The sequence below is a fragment of the Euprymna scolopes genome, chromosome 46 (assembly GCF_053919585.1).
Source record: "Euprymna scolopes isolate OS-2025 chromosome 46, ASM5391958v1, whole genome shotgun sequence".
NCBI lineage: Eukaryota > Metazoa > Mollusca > Cephalopoda > Sepiida > Sepiolidae > Euprymna > Euprymna scolopes.
In genome coordinates, this window is record NC_136527.1 from 647,129 (window position 1) to 668,443 (window position 21,315).

General features: G+C 31.8%; 1 protein-coding gene across 1 annotated transcript in view; it reads right to left on the bottom strand.

The window, feature by feature from the left end:
- LOC145270880 (cilia- and flagella-associated protein 251-like) overlaps positions 1–21,315 on the bottom strand; it is a 185,684-nt gene that overhangs the window by 60,452 nt on the left and 103,917 nt on the right. Inside the window, exons 12-15 of the mRNA XM_080126434.1 lie at positions 20,271–20,326; positions 12,469–12,528; positions 10,536–10,612; positions 3,863–4,002 (exon numbers count right to left, since the gene is read on the bottom strand). Coding sequence (XP_079982560.1) covers positions 3,863–4,002; positions 10,536–10,612; positions 12,469–12,528; positions 20,271–20,326 — 333 coding nt within the window. The remainder of the gene's footprint in view (positions 1–3,862; positions 4,003–10,535; positions 10,613–12,468; positions 12,529–20,270; positions 20,327–21,315) is intronic.

Below are 21,315 nucleotides of genomic sequence, written 5' to 3' on the forward strand. Positions count from 1 at the left end.
TTCTTGCTTTTTAATGATATACAACATTTTGCCAAATATCAAATACTTGCTTTTTAATGATATCCAACATTTTGCCAAATATCAAATACTTGCTTTTTAATGATATACAACATTTTGCCAAATATCAAATATTTGCTTTTTAATGATATACAACACTTTGCCAAATATCAAATACTTGCTTTTTTATGATATACAACATTTTGCCAAATATCAAATACTTGCTTTTTAATGATATACAACATTTTGCCAAATATCAAATACTTGCTTTTTAATGATATACAACACTTTGCCAAATATCAAATACTTGCTTTTTAATGATATACAACATTTTGCCAAATATCAAATATTTGCTTTTTAATGATATACAACACTTTGCCAAATATCAAATACTTGCTTTTTTATGATATACAACATTTTGCCAAATATCAAATACTTGCTTTTTAATGATATCCAACACTTTGCCAAATATCAAATACTTGCTTTTTAATGATATACAACATTTTGCCAAATATCAAATACTTGCTTTTTAATGATATAAAACACTTTGCCAAATATCAAATATTTGCTTTTTAATGATATCCAACATTTTGTCAAACATCAAATGCTTGCTTTTTAATGATATCCAACATTTTGCCAAATATCAAATACTTGCTTTTTAATGATATCCAACATTTTGCCAAATATCAAGTACTTGCTTTTTCGTGATATCCAACACTTTGCCAAATATCAAATACTTGCTTTTTAATGATATCCAACATTTTGCCAAATATCAAATACTTGCTTTTTAATGATATCCAACATTTTGCCAAATATCAAATACTTGCTTTTTAATGATATACAACACTTTGCCAAATATCAAATACTTGCTTTTTTATGATATACAACATTTTGTCAAATATCAAATACTTGCTTTTTAATGATATCCAACATTTTGCCAAATATCAAATACTTGCTTTTTAATGATATCCAACATTTTGCCAAATATCAAATACTTGTTTTTAATGATATCCAACATTTTGCCAAATATCAAATACTTGCTTTTTAATGATATACAAAATTTTGCCAAATATCAAATATTTGCTTTTTAATGATATACAACATTTTGCCAAATATCAAATACTTGCTTTTTAATGATATCCAACACTTTGCCAAATATCAAATATTTGCTTTTTAATGATATCCAACACTTTGCCAAATATCAAATATTTGCTTTTTAATGATATACAACGTTTTGCCAAATATCAATTACTTGCTTTTTAATGATATCCAACATTTTGCCAAATATCAAATATTTGCTTTTAATGATATACAACATTTTGCCAAATATCAAATACTTGCTTTTTAATGATATACAACATTTTTCCAAATATCAAATACTTGCTTTTTAATGATATCCAACATTTTTCCAAATATCAAATACTTGCTTTTTAATGATATACAACATTTTGCCAAATATCAAATATTTGCTTTTAATGATATACAACATTTTGCCAAATATCAAATACTTGCTTTTTAATGATATCCAACATTTTGCCAAATATCAAATACTTGCTTTTTAATGATATCCAACACTTTGCCAAATATCAAATACTTGCTTTTTAATGATATCAAACACTTTGCCAAATATCAAATACTTGCTTTTTAATGATATCCAACATTTTGCCAAATATCAAATACTTGCTTTTTTATGATATCCAACACTTTGCCAAATATCAATTACTTACTTTTTAATGATATCCAACACTTTGCCAAATATCAATTACTTGCTTTTTAATGATATACAACATTTTGCCAAATATCAAATACTTGCTTTTTAATGATATACAACATTTTGCCAAATATCAATTACTTGCTTTTTAATGATATAAAACATTTTGCCAAATATCAAATACTTACTTTTTAATGATATCAAACACTTTGCCAAATATCAAATACTTGCTTTTTAATGATATACAACACTTTGCCAAATATCAAATACTTGCTTTTTAATGATATACAACATTTTGCCAAATATCAAATACTTGCTTTTTTATGATATACAACACTTTGCCAAATATCAAATACTTGCTTTTAATGATATACAACATTTTGCCAAATATCAAATACTTGCTTTTTAATGATATACAACATTTTGCCAAATATCAAATACTTGCTTTTTAATGATATACAACGTTTTGCCAAATATCAAATATTTGCTTTTTAATGATATTCAACACTTTGCCATATATCAAATATTTGCTTTTTAATGATATACAACGTTTTGCCAAGTATCAAATACTTGCTTTTTAATGATATACAACATTTTGCCAAATATTAAATATTTGCTTTTTAATGATATACAACACTTTGCCAAATATCAAATATTTGCTTTTTAATGATATACAACGTTTTGCCAAATATCAAATATTTGCTTTTTAATGATATCCAACATTTTTCCAAATATCAAATACTTGCTTTTTAATGATATCCAACATTTTGCCAAATATCAAATATTTGCTTTTTAATGATATACAACATTTTGCCAAATATCAAATATTTGCTTTTTAATGATATACAACGTTTTGCCAAATATCAAATATTTGCTTTTTAATGATATACAACATTTTGCCAAATATCAAATATTTGCTTTTTAATGATATACAACGTTTTGCCAAGTATGAAATATTTGCTTTTTAATGATATCCAACACTTTGCCAAATATCAAATACTTGCTTTTTAATGATATCCAACATTTTGCCAAATATCAAATACTTGCTTTTTAATGATATCCAACACTTTGCCAAATATCAAATATTTGCTTTTTAATGATATACAACATTTTGCCAAATATCAAATATTTGCTTTTTAATGATATACAACGTTTTGCCAAGTATGAAATATTTGCTTTTTAATGATATCCAACATTTTTCCAAATATCAAATACTTGCTTTTTAATGATATCCAACATTTTGCCAAATATCAAATATTTGCTTTTTAATGATATACAACATTTTGCCAAATATCAAATATTTGCTTTTTAATGATATACAACGTTTTGCCAAATATCAAATATTTGCTTTTTAATGATATCCAACATTTTGCCAAATATCAAATACTTGCTTTTTAATGATATCCAACATTTTGCCAAATATCAAATATTTGCTTTTTAATGATATACAACATTTTGCCAAATATCAAATATTTGCTTTTTAATGATATACAACATTTTGCCAAATATCAAATACTTGCTTTTTAATGATATACAACATTTTGCCAAATATCAAATACTTGCTTTTTAATGATATACAACATTTTGCCAAATATCAAATACTTGCTTTTTAATGATATCCAACACTTTGCCAAATATCAAAACATGGTTTTGAACAAAAATCTTTATGAAACGGCAGGAACTTGTGCAATAACCTTATACTTACAGTTTCCCAGTTTGAAGTTGGTTGGGAAGCTTTCGTTCCTTAATGACTCCAAGAGCTAAGCCGGCGGGAGATTTATCTCCTGGCAGGGCCACCCATGTCAGACAGGTCGACAGGTAGAGGCCAGACAAGGAGCACTCCACCTACCTTCTGGGGAAGGTTGGGCGTGGGGCCAGCACCCTCACCCCGGAAAAAAAAGAACTTGCTACAAAAGCATCCACAACAAAAACCCAAGAAACTTTGGTTCTGGAAGCCGAAAGGACGCTTCAGTGTCGAAAAGAGGCCCACCAAAAAACACCTAGAGAAGAGACCTGGAGGCCGACGCTAAGCTAACCAGACACTCCTGGAAGGAGTTTGAGCAAATCGCCCAGGACCATGGACGTTGGCGGGCAGTTGTGGATGGCCTATGCCCCACCAGGGGCTCAAGGCTTAAGTAAGTGAGTGATACTTACAGCTGTGGCGAGATAGTCAGAATTCTCCGAGATGACAATTCGAATGATGGCTTCTTTGGAATAACAGTGGATGTCATGTTTTTCCGCTTTTAGGGTGAACGTGTCCAACACTTTGATAAACCCACTCAAAAAGCCAAGAGCTGAAATATTTAAAAAAAAAAAAGGTAAACTGAAGAGAGTTGCATTGTATTCAATATCAATATTAATATCAATATTCAATATCAATATTAATATCAATATTCAATATCAATATTAATATCAATATTCAATATCAATATTAATATCAATATTCAATATCAATATTAATATCAATATCAATATTCAATATCAATATTAATATCAATATTCAATATCAATATTAATATCAATATTCAATATCAATATTAATATCAATATTCAATATCAATATCAATATCAATATTCAATATCAATATCAATATTAATATCAATATTCAATATCAATATTAATATCAATATTCAATATCAATATTAATATCAATATTCAATATCAATATTAATATCAATATTCAATATCAATATCAATATTAATATCAATATCAATATCAATATTAATATCAATATTCAATATCAATATTAATATCAATATTAATATCAATATTAATATTAATATTCAATATCAATATTAATATCAATATTCAATATCAATATTAATATCAATATTCAATATCAATATTAATATCAATATTCAATATCAATATTAATATCAATATTCAATATCAATATTAATATCAATATTCAATATCAATATTAATATCAATATTCAATATCAATATTAATATCAATATTCAATATCAATATCAATATTAATATCAATATCAATATCAATATTAATATCAATATTCAATATCAATATTAATATCAATATTCAATATCAATATTAATATCAATATTAATATTAATATTCAATATCAATATTAATATCAATATTCAATATCAATATTAATATCAATATTCAATATCAATATCAATATTAATATCAATATTCAATATCAATATTAATATCAATATTCAATATCAATATTAATATCAATATTCAATATCAATATTAATATCAATATTCAATATCAATATTAATATTAATATCAATATTCAATATCAATATTAATATCAATATTCAATATCAATATTAATATCAATATTCAATATCAATATTAATATCAATATTCAATATCAATATTAATATCAATATTCAATATCAATATTAATATCAATATTCAATATCAATATTAATATCAATATTCAATATCAATATCAATATTCAATATCAATATTAATATCAATATTAATATCAATATTCAATATCAATATTAATATTAATATCAATATTCAATATCAATATTAATATCAATATTAATATTAATATCAATATCAATATTAATATCAATATTCAATATCAATATCAATATTAATATCAATATTAATATCAATATTAATATTAATATCAATATTAATATCAATATTAATATCAATATTCAATATCAATATTCAATATCAATATCAATATTAATATCAATATTCAATATCAATATTAATATCAATAAGGGTTTTATCACTCAATGAGGATCCCCCCCCCATCCCTGGACTTTAGTCATCTATCTCTGTCCTGAGCTATCAGGTCGTCCCTCCACCTTGGTCTTCCCTTTGGCCTCTTATGTTCACGAGGTGTCCATTCATTCGTTTTGGTCAATGCAATCTCTGACCTTCTTTAGGTGTATCTTGTCGAATCCGAGAATGTTTCTGTTGAACTCGGGAATTTTGACGGAATTTTGACGGAATTTTGACGGAATTTTGAGCAGAACCCTTTATTTACTTCATGGGGGTAGCATGCTCTTGTTCCGTCAGCCATGACTGGATAGAGGTCCTAAGTAATTCGCAGTTGTATTTTTCGGTTGCGAGTTCAACAAGATACACCTGAAGAAGGTTGGAGGTTACATCAACCGAAACGTGAAAATCACACTCACGACATGTTTAAGTAATAACCAATGATCAACATCAACAAAGGATTTATCACTCAATGAAGAACCCTTCCCTGGACTTTAGCCATCTATCTCTGTCCCAAGCTATCCGCTGCCATACGGGACCCATGTGCTGTCTCAGGTCGTCCCTCCATCTCTTCTTGGTCTTCTCTTTAGCCTTTTATCTCTTATGTTCACGAAGTGTTCATTCCGTTGTCCTGATGCATCATCTGTTGCCATGTTGTCTGGTTACATGCTCTGCCCATCTGTGTTTGGATGTTTTGATGGCAGTATTGATGTCTATAACTTTTGTTTGTTGGCGGATCCAGATGTTTGTCTTTCTGTCTTGTTGAGTGATGCCTAATATTATCCTCTTCATCTTCCTTTTTGCCACTGCCAAGATTTTACTTTTTTCACGCGCTTTCTGAGGTCCGCGCTGTGTTCCCTTATCTTAAACATAACGAAAATTCTTTGATTTTAATTCAAAGCAAACGCTGTCTAAGAATCATCTGAACAAGGCAAATGTTTAAAATTAACATTAAATAAGTATAATAAGGATATAAAATAAAATTAACATTAAATAAGTATAATAAGGATATAAAATAAAATTAATATTAAATAAGTATAATAAGGATATAAAATATAACGAAACCATGTCAAACATGACATTATTTGTAATCTATATAAATAAAATGAACTCATTTTTTCCTGTCGGATGTTGACCTTAATAGGATTAAAAATCAAGATATTTCATGCAAATATAATATGCACAAACGGCAGAACAACATCTGAGGTGTGTTATAGGCTTATTATTTCTCAAATTCCTCGATAATCTTAGATTTCTATACTTTTTCTGCTGAGAAGTCACGGCCAAAATCGGTTAAGATCAATGGAAGTGGTAAAATATTTTCTCTCTAATAAATTCCTCCTCCCCCTGCCACCACTTAACACCGTTTGGGGATCGTTCACAAGGAACAGTTGAGAAGAGAACACCGGTTTGGCTTCGTAGTTCTTTCATGTGAAGTTATTTAAAATCACTAAACTAAGCTGCAGTGCTCTGTGGCATAGTGGTTAGCGTGCTGGACATTCACATTATATTTTCATGTTCGCGCCGACCTACCGTAGTCGTTTTTTTTTTTTTTTTTTTTTTTCCTAAATAACTGGAATGGACCTTTCTTGGTGGCCGAACTGTTAACGTTGCAGATGTTTTTTTTTGTTTTTTTTTACACTTTATTTTCCTACTTTTACTCATGACTCCGGGTTTGATCCTTCCTACTTACCTACCATAACATTTTTTAAAACTCCCCCCCCCCGTCCCGGAAACAAACACTCGGGCAACGCCGGGTACCCCCGCTAGTTACTAATAATATGAAATACTGGTAATAGATGAAAATAATAAGCCGTGCCAATAATTTTGAACACGGTAATTTAGACATTTAGGTTGCAATTTCTTTAGTTTTTTATCAGGACCCATGTTTCCCTACCGTAACCGTAACCCTAACCCTAACCCATGTTTCACTACCATAGATCATGACAGGTAGTGCATATTCATTGAAGATCTTCCCTTTGATTGAAATATTTGCTTTTCGGCTCCTCATGATATTCTCCACTTTCCTAAAAGCTGCCCATCCAAATGCTATCCTCCTCTTTATCACAGGGAGGAGATCTCCATCTTTCGTAATTATCTTTCCTAAGTAGAATTGCACCATATTAAATTTCTTTCCCAACTAAAATTGCCCCGTATTAAATAAAATTAAATAATCTTCCAGAAAATGTGTTGGTACTCCTGGGGTGTTAAGTTCCATGGTGGCAAGCATATTTATTTAATATCCGCTCCCCTACAAAGGCTAACGCATGTGCATATAACAGTTTTCATTTAATTATTTAGTTTGATAATTTAAATATAATTTGATAATCTTATTCTTACAAACCTTTTTAATTTACAAACCTTTTTAATTTACAAACAATTTTAATTTACAAACATTTTTAATTTACAAACATTTTTAATTTACAAACATTTTTAATTTACAAACATTTTTAATTTACAAACATTTTTAATTTACAAACATTTTTAATTTACAAACATTTTTAATTTACAAACATTTTTAATTTACAAACATTTTTAATTTACAAACATTTTTAATTTACAAACATTTTTAATTTACAAACATTTTTAATTTACATGCGCGGATGAACAAATTGTTGAACAGTACAAAAACAATTTTTAATTAATTTATTTATTTTGTATAATTTCTCACTTTTACAAAGCTTTTTATTTCACAAATATTTTTAATTTACCTGCGTGGATAAACAACAGATTTTTGAATGGTGCGAAAATAAGTTGTTTTTTTTTTATTATTACATTTTCACCCCAAACAAGGCAAATTGCCACTTTGGTGTAGGGGGCTACTATCAGGGGCAACAATTACTGGGGTACTATGTAGGGATTTGGGCAGCAAGATGTCGGTTCATGTTACACTTGAACTTCTGCACGTCAGTACAGTTGGGGAAGCAGGAACCTGGAATGGAATTCCAAAGTCTAGCGGTTCTGGGGAAGAAACTACTGGAGTAGAAAGAACTTTTACATCTAGGGATCTCTACAGTGTGGGGGTGGGATTTAGAAGCCTGTCGGGTTTGTCGAGGGTACTCACGTCGTGGGGGCACAAGTGCTTGCAGTTCGTCAGAGCATTCACCATTAAAATACTTGTAGAAAAGACAGAGGGATGCAACATTTCGTCGATGGAACAGAGGCTGAAGCTTAGATGCCAGTTCAGGGCCTATCAGATTTGCGACTCTCTTTTGAACCTTGTCAAGGAGCGAGAGACTAGTAGCCGATGCACCAGCCCAAATGTGACAGCAATATTCCATACTTGGGCGAATGGTGGCCTTATAGAGGTACAGAATACTTTTGGGTGTTAGTAGTTGTCTAGCACGGTAGAGAGAGCCCACCTTTCTTGCAGCGGCCCTGGCAATGCCTTCAATGTAATTGTTCCAACTCATGTTTCCTGTTTGTAAGAAATTTCTTTCCCACTTTTACAAACATTTTTAATTTACATACGTGGATCATTTTTTTTTGGGCCCCCCCCACCCCCCCACCCCGCAACAAAGGAAGGTGGACCTGTAAATTCACCCTTGTCCGTTCGTCTGTTGGCAGAGGAGTTTGATAGAGTCTGCAAAGGTCAACTCTTTCAACTTTGACCTCTTCGTAGCCTAACTTTCACCCCAAAACTGATTAAAAAGCTTGCTGAATGTCTGAATACCCTTTATGTAAAATTTCAAATGTTTAGACCAAAAATTGGCTCAGGAGTTTTGTAGAGTTTTCAAAGGTGAAATTGTTGAACTTTAACCCCTTGACAGCCACATTTCTGGCCAAAAACTGATAAAAAGATTTTCCCAAATCTCAATACCCCTTATGTCAAATCTCTAGTCTGTAGACTAGGAGAAGCCCCATGTTTTGACAAGCATCTGGGCTTGTCCTTTATTCCTGATCTGAAATGGAACACGTACATCAAGTCTGTTGCCAAGGTCGCTGGAAAGATGGTGGGATCCTTCTACCGCTCCAAAAGATATCTCACTACTGATGCAATTCTCTATCTATATAAAAGCCAAGTACGTTCAAGGATGGAATAATGTTGCCATATCTGGGCAGGAGCTGCTAAAAACAGCCTATCCTGCCTTGACAGAGTACAAAATAGACTTCGTGGCTTAGTGGGGGATGCCCTTTTCTCTACCCTGCAACCTCTCTCCCACAGAAGAGACGTTGCGAGCCTATCCTTGTTTTATCGTTATTTCCATGGTATGTGCTTGTCTGAACTCCAATCTCTGGTCCCCCCTCGCCAATGTTTTACATAATATATGATAAATAAATCCTATTTTCAAACTATTAGCCGTTTGTTGTCACCCAGGGCAGATCATCCCCTCACCCCCACCCTTAGCTAACATTAACATTAGATAACATTAGTCTCTCTTACTCTTCTGAGTAAATGCTCTCTAAATAAAAACCCTCTGCAAACATCTGTGAAGGTAGATTTTATAGATTTTTTTTGTATATTTTCTGTTTATTTTTCAAAATGACCACAAATGCAAATCGGGACTTTGATATTTCGAGAATAAAATCACTTTAATTTTATTTTTATTTCGGACTATTAGTCTCATCTTTATTAGTTGTTGTTTTTGGATCTTTTTATTGGTTCACAACGTTTCGGCCAACTTCCTCTGGCCTTCGTCAGGTGGTAACCGCGACGGATAGGAACTTCGAATCTCCTAACTGCATTCTCAGCCATCACTGCCATCCATAGTTGTTGTCGTCTCACCACATTTTTGACCAAGTAAACCTCTGGCACGCTTTGGGTGGGATTGAAACTGCTATCTTCAGACAATGTTCATCTGGAACCGTAGAGATTCAACGTCTCTATCAACTGCGTCACGGGCCCCGAAGGGCGATCAAGGTTGGATTCTTTGATCTTATAAATACACGTTTATTTATTATCTGATCTTCCATAGTCGGGTCCGTACCGATTGGTATATATATATATATTATTCCTTAATTGGAATCCAACCTTGATCGCCCTTTGGGAGATTTTAATTGTTTTTGGAAGCAAATAAAATGGAATTTTAGAAATAAAAGATGAAAAGGTTAATCAATAAAAGACGTTATTTAAAAAGCAAAAAGAAGAGGAGAGAGAAACTTAACTCACCCAAATGACACCCGTCGGGACTGAAAGTGCAACATGAAATTATTTCCTTGTCAAAGGTCTGACTTGCAACTGCCACCCTGGTAACAGAAAGAAAAAAAATGAAAATATAGAAATATTATTTTATTTTCGGGTATCCATGGAGGATTAACTGGAAGGATAAAAATCATTGGTTCAAGTCCAGTTTTCAACCTAATTTTTTAAAAAATACAGATTTTAAAAAACATACAGATTACGAAAAATAAAAATACGGATTAAGAAAAAACATAATAATTAAAAAAAATACAGATTAAGAAGAAGAAAAAAAACAGATTAAGAAAAAATACAGATTAAGAAAAATTACAAACAAAAAAATTAAGAAAAAATTACAGATTAAGAAAAAATACAAACAAAAAAATTAAGAAAAAATAACAGATGAAGAAAAAATGCATAAAAATACAGATTGAGAAAAAATACAGATTAAGAAAAATTACAAACAAAAAAATTAAGAAAAAATTACAGATCAAGAAAAAATACAAACAAAAAAATTAAGAAAAAATTACAGATTAAGAAAAAATACAAATAAAAAAAATTAAGAAAAAATAACAGATGAAGAAAAAATGCATAAAAATACAGATTGAGAAAAAATACAGATTAAGAAAAACAAATTAAAAAAAAGCAGATTAAGAAAAAATTAAAGATTAAGAAAAATAACAGATAAACAATACAGATTAAAAAAAAACAACAGATTAAAAAAATACAAATAAAAAATTACAGATTAAGAAAAATAACAGATAAAAAATACAGATGAAGAAAAAAATACAGATTTAAAAAATACAGATTAAGAAAAAACAGATTAAGAAAAAACAGATTAAGAAAAAAAAACAGATATAGAAAGAAAATACAGATTAAAAAATACAAATAAAAAGATTATAGATTAAGAAAAATAACAGATAAAAAATACAGATTTAAAAAATACAGATTAAAAAATACATATTAATAAAATACATATTAAAAAAATACATATTAAAAAAATACATATTAAAAATACATATTAAAAAAATACATATTAAAAAAATACATATTTAAAAAAATACATATTAAAAAATACATTAAAATACAGATAAAAAATACAGATTTAAAAAATACAAATGAAAAAAAATACATATTAAAAAACCGATAAAAAATACAGATTTAAAAAATACAGATTTAAAAACATACATATTAAAAAAAATACATATTAAAAAAAATACATATTAAAAAAAATACATATTAAAAAATACATATTAAAAAAATACATATTAAAAAAATACATATTAAAAAACAGATAAAAAATACAGATTTAAAAAATACAGATTAAAAAAACATACATATTAAAATTTAAAAAAATACATATTAAAAAAATACATATCAAAATTTAAAAAAATACATATTAAAAAAATACATATCAAAATTTAAAAAAATACATATTAAAAAAATACATATCAAAATTTAAAAAAATACATATTAAAAAAATACATATTAAAATTTTTAAAAATACATATTAAAAAAATACATATCAAAATTAAAAAATATACATATAAAAAAATATATATCAAAATTTAAAAAAATACATATTAAAAAAATACATATCAAAATTTAAAAAAATACATATTAAAAAAATACATATTAAAATTTTAAAAAATACATATTAAAAAAATACATATCAAAATTAAAAAATATACATATAAAAAAAAATACATATCAAAATTTAAAAAAATACATATTAAAAAAATACATATCAAAATTTAAAAAAATACATATTAAAAAAATACATATCAAAATTTTAAAAAAATACATATTAAAAAAAATACATATTAAAATTAAAAAAAATACATATCAAAATTAAAAAATATACATATAAAAAAGAATACATATTAAAATTTAAAAAAATACAGAACGAAAGGAAAACACTTACTTATTCTCATAATCGTATAATTTCAAGATTCCAGCATCACTTCCTGTGGCAAAGAAAGGCCTAAAAAAGAAACAAACACAAAATATTATACACTAGATTTTTTACTAGTTAAAAATGGCAAAAGTTATAACCTGTTGACTTCGAATGAGTGTTTCATCTCAAATTGATGATTGAATATTTGGTAAAATTTATGTTCATTTTTGCATTAAATACTAATCTCTCTCAATCCCTGTTTATCCCTAAATGTGCATCTAATCGATATCATAATACTTAATTCGCTGTACCTTATCATAACAAAGGTCCATATAAAATTTCAACTAGATCGGTCCAGTAGTTTCCAGTAAATGTGGTATAGTGGTAACTAATCCTTATTAATTTCTTACTATGATTCAAACAGACAGTATAACACTTAATTTGTTCCGCCTTATCATAGCAAGGGTTCATACAAAATTTCAACCAGATCGGACCAGTAGTTTCCGATAAAACTTCTAGAGTAAGTGTGGTATTGTGACTAATTCTTAATAATTCCTAACTATGATTCAAATGGAGACCATAACACTTAATTCGCTGCACCTAATCATAACAAGGGACTATGCAAAATTTCAGCCAGATCAGTCCTGTAGTTTCTGAGAAAACTTCTAGAGTAAATGTGGTATTGTAGTGACTAATCCTTATTATGTATGGTATAATCACGTTTGACACACCGGTTCCCGCTGGATCACCGAAGGCTAAATCAAAGAATATGAGTCAACGAAATGGAGTTTTATTTTATATTCAAAAGCAACTTTTTTTGTCATCTTCGTTAGTAGTGTGTACAAGAGAGAAACGGGTAAGCAGCTGAGTTCAGTGTTCATGCACGCTTGTATTTATAGTAGTAGCGAAAAGAGTTTCTGATGTGGGGATGTAGATTAGATATCCAACAAGTATTATGATATCGATTAGATGCACATTTAGGGATAAACATGTTTTGACAAGCTTCTGGGCTTGACCTTCACTCCTGATCTGAAATGGAACACCTACATCAAGTCTGTTGCCAAGGTCGCTGGAAAGATGGTGGGATCCTTCTACCGCTCCAGAAGATATCTCAATACTGATGCAATTCTCTATCTATATAAAAGCCAAGTACGTCCAAGGATGGAATACTGTTGCCATATCTGGGCAGGAGCTGCTAAAAACAGCCTATCCTGCCTTGACAGAGTACAAAATAGACTTCGTGGCTTAGTGGGGGATGCCCTTTTCTCTACCCTGCAACCTCTCTCCCACAGAAGAGACGTTGCGAGCCTATCCTTGTTTTATCGTTATTTCCATGGCAGTTGCTCGTCTGAACTCCAATCTCTGGTCCCCCCTGCCAATCCTTCACGAAAAACACCCGTCTAGCTGAATCCACTGTGAAAAATTTCCCCCACTCTTTATCTGTGCCTAAATCAAAACGTAGATTCCATGAACAAAGCTTCTTTCTTAGAACTGCACGCCTGTGGAACTCTGTTCCGTCTGCCTGCTTCCCACCTGACTACAACTTGGATGTCTTCAAGTCCAACGTTAACAAATTCCTAATGAACCGCCCTCTTAAGTAAACACTTCATTAAATCTCCACACTAACGTACTGTACTTGCAATAACCCTTATCCCTGAGTGGCTTCCGGGCCTTGATAAGTGGTGACCACCTTGTAAAAAAAAAAAGTGTTTAATGTGTTTACTTGTTGTAGGAGTGTGCGTCCAATAGTAGTGTCTCATGGTAGGAAAGAGTACATGTATGAATTTTTTTCTTTTTACGACGTTTCGGCCAACTATTCCCCTGGCCTTCGTCAGGTGGTAACCGTGACGGCATATGAACTCTGAATCTCCTGACTGCAATTACTGCCTTCCATAGTTGTTGTCGTCTAACCATGTTTTGGCCAAGTAAGCTTCTGACCGGCTTTGGGTAGGATTGAAATCACTATCTTCAGATAATTCTCACCTGGAATCGTAGAGATCAAACGTCTCTATCCACTGCGCCAAGGGCCCCAGATGCAGTCAGGAGGGTAATCGTGAAGAAAGAGAGAGCCTGTTTCCTCCGTTTGATTATAGGTGGCGTTACTGTCGGTCCACCCAGTTACGGAAGCACAAAATGTATATAATGGCACTCTTGAAATAAAAATAAATGTTTTTGTTATATTTAAATTTTAAACATGTTTTTTTTTGGTTTTTTTTGCAAACATATTTAAGTTTGTTTTTTTGTTTTTTCAGACATATTTACGTTTTTTTTTTGTTTTTGCAAACATATTTAAGTCTTATTTTTCCAAACATTTACGTTTAGTTACTTGTTTATTTTCAAACATTTACGTTTATTTTGTTTTTACGTTTTTTTTTTTTGCAAGCATAAACTAAATATTTTTTAAAATATTTTTCTTTTTGAAAAGTTTGCTTATGCACTTATTGTACCGCGCTATTTTTTAATAGTAGTTTCAAGTAAGATTCAGGTTTTACAATATCCTTTTTCAAATATATATATATATATATATATATATATATATATATATATATATATATATATATATATATATATAAATACTCGCGGAAAAGGTAAAATAATTTCAGAAAAATTAAGAAAAAAGGGGGGTCCATAAAAAAAAGATCAAAGAAAAAACGTTGATTTTTTTTTAATTATAAAAGCGTAAAAAATACTCGCGGAAAAACGTTTATGTTTAAAAGAAAGATATAGCAAAAACATTTACTTTATGCTTACAAAAAAAAAACGTAAAGAAAAAAAAACGTAAATATCTGGAAAAATAAAACTTAAAAATGTTTGCAAAAACAAAAAAAAACGTAAATATGTTTGAAAAAAAAAAATTTAACTATGTTTGCAAAAAAAAAAACATGTTTAAAATTTAAATATAACAAAAACATTTATTTTTATTTCAAGGATGCCATTATATACATTTTGTGCTTCCATAACTGGGTGGACAGACAGTAACGCCACCTATAGTCAAACGGAGGAAACAGGCTCTCTCTTTCTTCACGATTACCGTTAGGAGATTCAGAGTTCCTATCCCGTCGCAGTTACCACCTGACGAAGGTCAGGGGAATAGTTGGCCGAAACGTTGTGAAACAACTAAGAAAAAGATGGGAATAATAGTCGACAATAAAAATTAATGAATAATTCTCATCTTAATAATGAATTCCAACTAAATAATATTTGGTTCTAGTGCAGAGAGTGATCCGCGCTATTTTTTAAATCGTATTTTCAAGTTTAATTAAAGTTTTATGATATGTTTTTTTTATTCAATTGTAAGGTATTCAATTGTATAGAATAGGTACAAAACACCCTCCCCTCCCCATGTTAAGAATGGCTTTTTAAATAATAACGTTATTATTTATGTCCGGATCACTCTCTGCACTAGTACCAATAATATATACATGTGTGAAGCGCAAGTGGAAGCAAGTTTTGTACAATAGCCATGTTGGTTTCCGGTACTCATGTTACTGGTTTTGGTATTGTGGGAGGTCATGTTGGTGATGTTCTCAAAAGAAGTAGTTCAGTGTGTTCAGGTCGATGGAGGAGAGAAGGCAGTAAGAGAAGGGTACAAAGTCTGGGTCCCTTTGGACTTGTGGGCCAGCGCTGAGTCGTGCTGCCACACCCAGGGTCTGCCAGCTGCCACCTGATTGCACCAGGGACTCCCACACTCTTCAGCACATCCAGGTACACTTTGGTGTTGATTTTCAAGCCAACTTTGAAGACATGATGTGGCCCTCACTTGAAACTACACCAAACACCATCACCCTGGCCGGAAATTTTGTTTTTATCACCCTGGGCATGTCTCTGTTATTTGTGGTAATCCAACAATGCATTTTGAGAGTGCTGGCAAATTCTGTATATTGTACCTATATGTCGGCCAAAGGCCCAGGTGAATGTCTGCTGCCAGTGAAAGCGAGGGAGAAAGAGAAGGAACAGCTGCCGATTTCGCCTTGTATGTACTCGGTCACGTGATTGAGAGCTGGCTTGTGATTGGACAAGCCATCAGGAGACGGTTGATTTAAATCTCTGATATAATTCTGATATAATGGACTGATCCAACACCTCTCAAATGAATGGACTGTTACGTCTATAAAAAGACAAGCAAACTCTCCTCACGTGGGAGACAGAATTTAGTACTAAGCTGTCAATGGACGCTTAGAAATGTGTGTACCTTTTTACCTAAATAAACCCTTTCTGTACAACCCCAGTAACGACTTATTATTCATATAATCTACGATATAACACATTCATATTCTGCACACACCGTTAACACGTAACAGAATGTATTTATTCAGTACTAGTGGGGTGGGAGTGGGGGGGCACCCGGCTTTGCCCGGTTGTAAAATATGCTTAAATATGATATTTCAATTTGCCCAGATGTCGTACATATTATTATAGGGTTATGATTTTAAAAATAAAAAAAATATTTGAATGCAATCAGCTAGAATCAAAACAAAAAGAAAAACTTTAGCATTCAAAGCTGGTGACGTTACCACTGTACCAACGTGACATGCACACGATGTTGGTTGTTTTTGTCTTACAGCATATCAACCCTTTTCAGGTTATTTAATGCCGAATCCAAAGAATTTGAAGAAATTTTTTTTTTAATAGAATATATTTGTTTTCACGTCGGTTTCTATTTAACCCATAGTTGGGACCCTAACAGGTACTACCACTCCGGTTCAGAGTGGACCTGGGAGCAATGGCAATTAAGGGGTGGCTCCACACTCCCCAAAACCCACAAGCTGGGGCCCTCAGCACTGGATATAGTTTAAGGTCATATCCAGGACCCCCATTGAGGGACTTTTACCCTCTGCAGGGGGTGCAGTCGGCATATTCTAATGCTCCACCGACAGGGCCGACATGCACACGAACTGATTAAAAAGTCAAAATAACTAAAAACAAACTAAGATGAACATACAAAATGTTTAACGATTTTTACAATTTTGACCCATTTTTTGACCCCTTAAAAACTATTTTAACCGGCTAAAGACCCATAAAAGAATGATCCATAAAAAATCAAATCATTTGAGTCCCTGGTGCTGCTCTGTGACTTTTAGTTTCAGAGAAGATAGAGTTTGAAAATATAGAGGCAGACAGACAGACCTTTTGCTTTTTCTCTGGGCTACATATGCGACCTGCTCTCTACAGGTGCACTAACTTCAGCAGCTGTAAACGTCAAATACATTACCTCTCATCACCGTGACATCAGTTTTGACAGCTTGACCCCAATTATTCAGTGCATTTTGACATGTGTGCATGTGTGCACCATCAACACGCAACACATCAAATCTGTTGCCAACCTTTTAGTTTCGGAGAAGATAGAGTTTGAAAATATAGAGACTGACAGACAGACAGACCGACCGACGGCATACATATAACCGTTTATACATTAGATATATATATATATATATTGTAATTCCAATATGAACACAAACAGACATACAGACATATAGCTTTTTATATATATTAAACTAGTGGGGGGAGGGTCCTGACCTTGCCCGGCTGTAAAATATGCTTAAATATAATTTAATTCATGCAGATTTCATATTTATTATTACTGAACCATGTCTTGACGAGCTTCTGGGACTGATTTTCACTCCTGATCTTAAAATGAACACGTATATCTGTGGTGCAGTCGCATGCACGCTGGTCAATTTTTTGTCAGCCAGAAAAACTTGTAACACAAACTTCATTTTTGTATAAAAATATAAAAAATATTATTTGCTTTTTCTTCATTGCCTTGTGTGCGTGTGCCAAGCTAGAGATGGAGAGGATGGACAGAAGGGTGGGTGGATCAAACCAGAAACTCATCTAATGTTGCTTTGCATGCTGGCTGTTTGCTTCTCTCCTCTTTTGCTTTTTCTCTGGGCTACATATGTAACCTGCTCTCTACAGGCGCACTAACTTCAGCAGCTGTAAACATCAAATATATTATCTTTCATCACCGCGACATCAGTTTTGACAGCTTGACCCCAATTATTCAGTGCATTTTGACAACCAGCTGTCATGTGTGCATGTGTGCACCATCAACACGTGACACATCAAATCTGTTGCCAACCTTGCTGGAAAAATGGTTGGATTTTCTTCTACTCCAGTAGTTATTTCATTGTCGATGCAATCCTCTATCTGCAAAAGAGCCTGGTACACCCTAAAATGGAGTACTGTTGCCACATCTTAACAAGCTTACTACCCAAATTAGCTAAATGAAAACATCATTGACGCTTGCATGAGTTCATTAGAGACATATAGTTGAAAGGTTAAAATGTGGGAGATGTTTCTGCCGCACTTTGTTATTACAAGGTGGAATGAAAAAGTTGTTGTCCTAAAGAAAGCTTTATTTTAAAACTTTTATTGAAAAAATCAATTCAGGTAACGATTATGGAGCAAAGCTGACATACATTCAATGTAGCCGCCTTCAGCCTCAATCACCACCTCGATACTGGTCTGGGAGCATGCCTTTTCCACAAGTGCCAGCGAGAGCTCGTCGAATAGTTGGCAGTTAGCGGTGATCAAGCTGACTTTAGTGTTGTCAGAGGTCATGTTGGTGATGTTCTCGACATATGACTAAACAAAGTAGCCCAGCGAGTTCAAATTGGGGGAGGAGGGAGGTTCAGTGAGAGAAAGGTACAAAGTCAAAGCTTGGGTCTCTTTGGACTTGTGGGAGCATTCCTTTTCCACAAATGCTGGTGGTAGCTCAGCGAATACTCAGTGGATGGCAGCAATCAGGATGGCTTTGATGTTTTGGGAGGTCATGTTGGTGATGTTCTCTACGTATGACCAAACGAAGTAGTCCAGCATGTTCAGGTCGATGGAGGAGAGGAAGCAGTGAAAGAAGGGTACAAAGCCGGAGCACTCCTTTTGAAGCCAAGCCCGGGTTCCTTTGGACTTCTGGGCCAGCGTCGAGTCCTGCTGCCACACCCAGGGTCTGGCAGCAACCACTGATTGCACTAGGGAATCACCACGCTCTTCAGCACATCCAGGTATGCTTTGGTGTTGATTTTCAAGCCGACTTTGAAGATATGAGGTGACATGATGTGGCCCTCACTTGAAACCACACCAAAGATCATAACCCTGGCCGAAAACTTTGTTTTCATCACTCTGGGCACGTCTCTGTTATTTGTGGTAATCCAACGATGCATTTTGAGGGTGCTGGCAATGGTCCTGTTGTCATAACTTGGATTGGTAGAGATAATGAGTTGTACAGTGAACATTGTGTCACTTTCAGCGTCGAGTCCTGCTGCCACACCCAGGGTCTGGCAGCAACCACTGATTGCACTAGGGAATCACAACACTCTTCAGCACATCCAGGTACGCTTTGGTGTTGATTTTCAAGCCGACTTTGAAGATATGAGGTGACATATGAAACTTGAAATCTTGAAATCTCACTTGAAATCACACCAAAGATCATAACCCTGGTCGAAAACTTTGTTTTCATCACTCTTGTTATTTGTGGTAATCCAACGATGCATTTTGAGGGTGCTGGCAATGGTCCTGTTGTCATAACTTGAATTGGTAGAGATAATGAGTTGTACAGTGAACATCGTGTCACTTTCAGACATGATGGAAAGATCCTAAAGCTCTTGGGATTTGTACACAACTGACCAACTAGCAGATGGTCTGCAACAACAACAACAAAAAAAAGAAAAGAAAACTGGTTTTCATCAAACGGAAATGGAATCATGTTGTCTTTTCTAGGGCGACAATTTTATCGTTCCGCCCTGTATTTGTTCTACTGCTAACCCAACTTGAAGATTGCGGAAAACAACCGAAATAGGAAATGAAAATGAAATTTTTTTTTAACTTACATGAATGGATGAACAGCGATCGCATGTACTGGCTTCTCGTGTTCACTAAGGATGATCTGTGGCAAAAAAAAAAAAAAAAAAAAAAAATCAGAAAATATTGAACCGAGCATCAAAAGATAAAGGTTAATCATGGGGGTGGGGTTGTTTTAGCGATAAGAGAAAATAAGTTTAACTTTCCTTCTTTTTTGTGGAAAAAAAACAAAACAAAAAAACAACCAAGATGAGAATAATAGTCCAAATAATTCGAAATAATTATTAATCATCATATCAAAAATATACAATCATCATAAAAACGGAATGGACCCAGATTTATTAAAAAAAAAAACAAACAAACAAACAAAAAAACAACAAAATAAAAAACAAAACGAAATGGACCCGGATTTATTAAAAAAGAAACAAAGAAAAAACGAAATGGACCCGGATTTATTAAAAAAGAAACAAACAAAAAAAAAACGAAATGGACCCGGATTTATTAAAAAAGAAACAAAAAAAAAAAAAAACCAAATGGACCCGGATTTATTAAAAAAGAAACAAAAAAAAAAAAACGAAATGGACCCGGATTTATTAAAAAAGAAACAAAAAAAAAAAAACGAAATGGACCCGGATTTATTAAAAAAGAAACAAAAAAAAACGAAATGGACCCGGATTTATTAAAAAAGAAACAAGAAAAAAAAAAAAAAAAAACGAAATGGACCCGGATTTATTAAAAAAGAAACAAAGAAAAAAAAAACGAAATGGACCCGGATTTATTAAAAAAGAAACAAAGAAAAAAAAAACGAAATGGACCCGGATTTATTTTAAAAAAAAACCCGGAATGGACAGGGATTTATTAAAAAAAGAAACAAAACAAAATAAGCGGAATGGACTGAGATTTATTTAAAAAAAAAAAAACGGAATGGATAGGGATTTATTAAAAAAAAAAAAAAAGAACGAAATAGACTCGGATTTATTAAAAAAAATAAAAAAAAACGAAATGGACCCGGATTTATTATATATATATATATATATATATATATATATATATATATATATATATATATATATA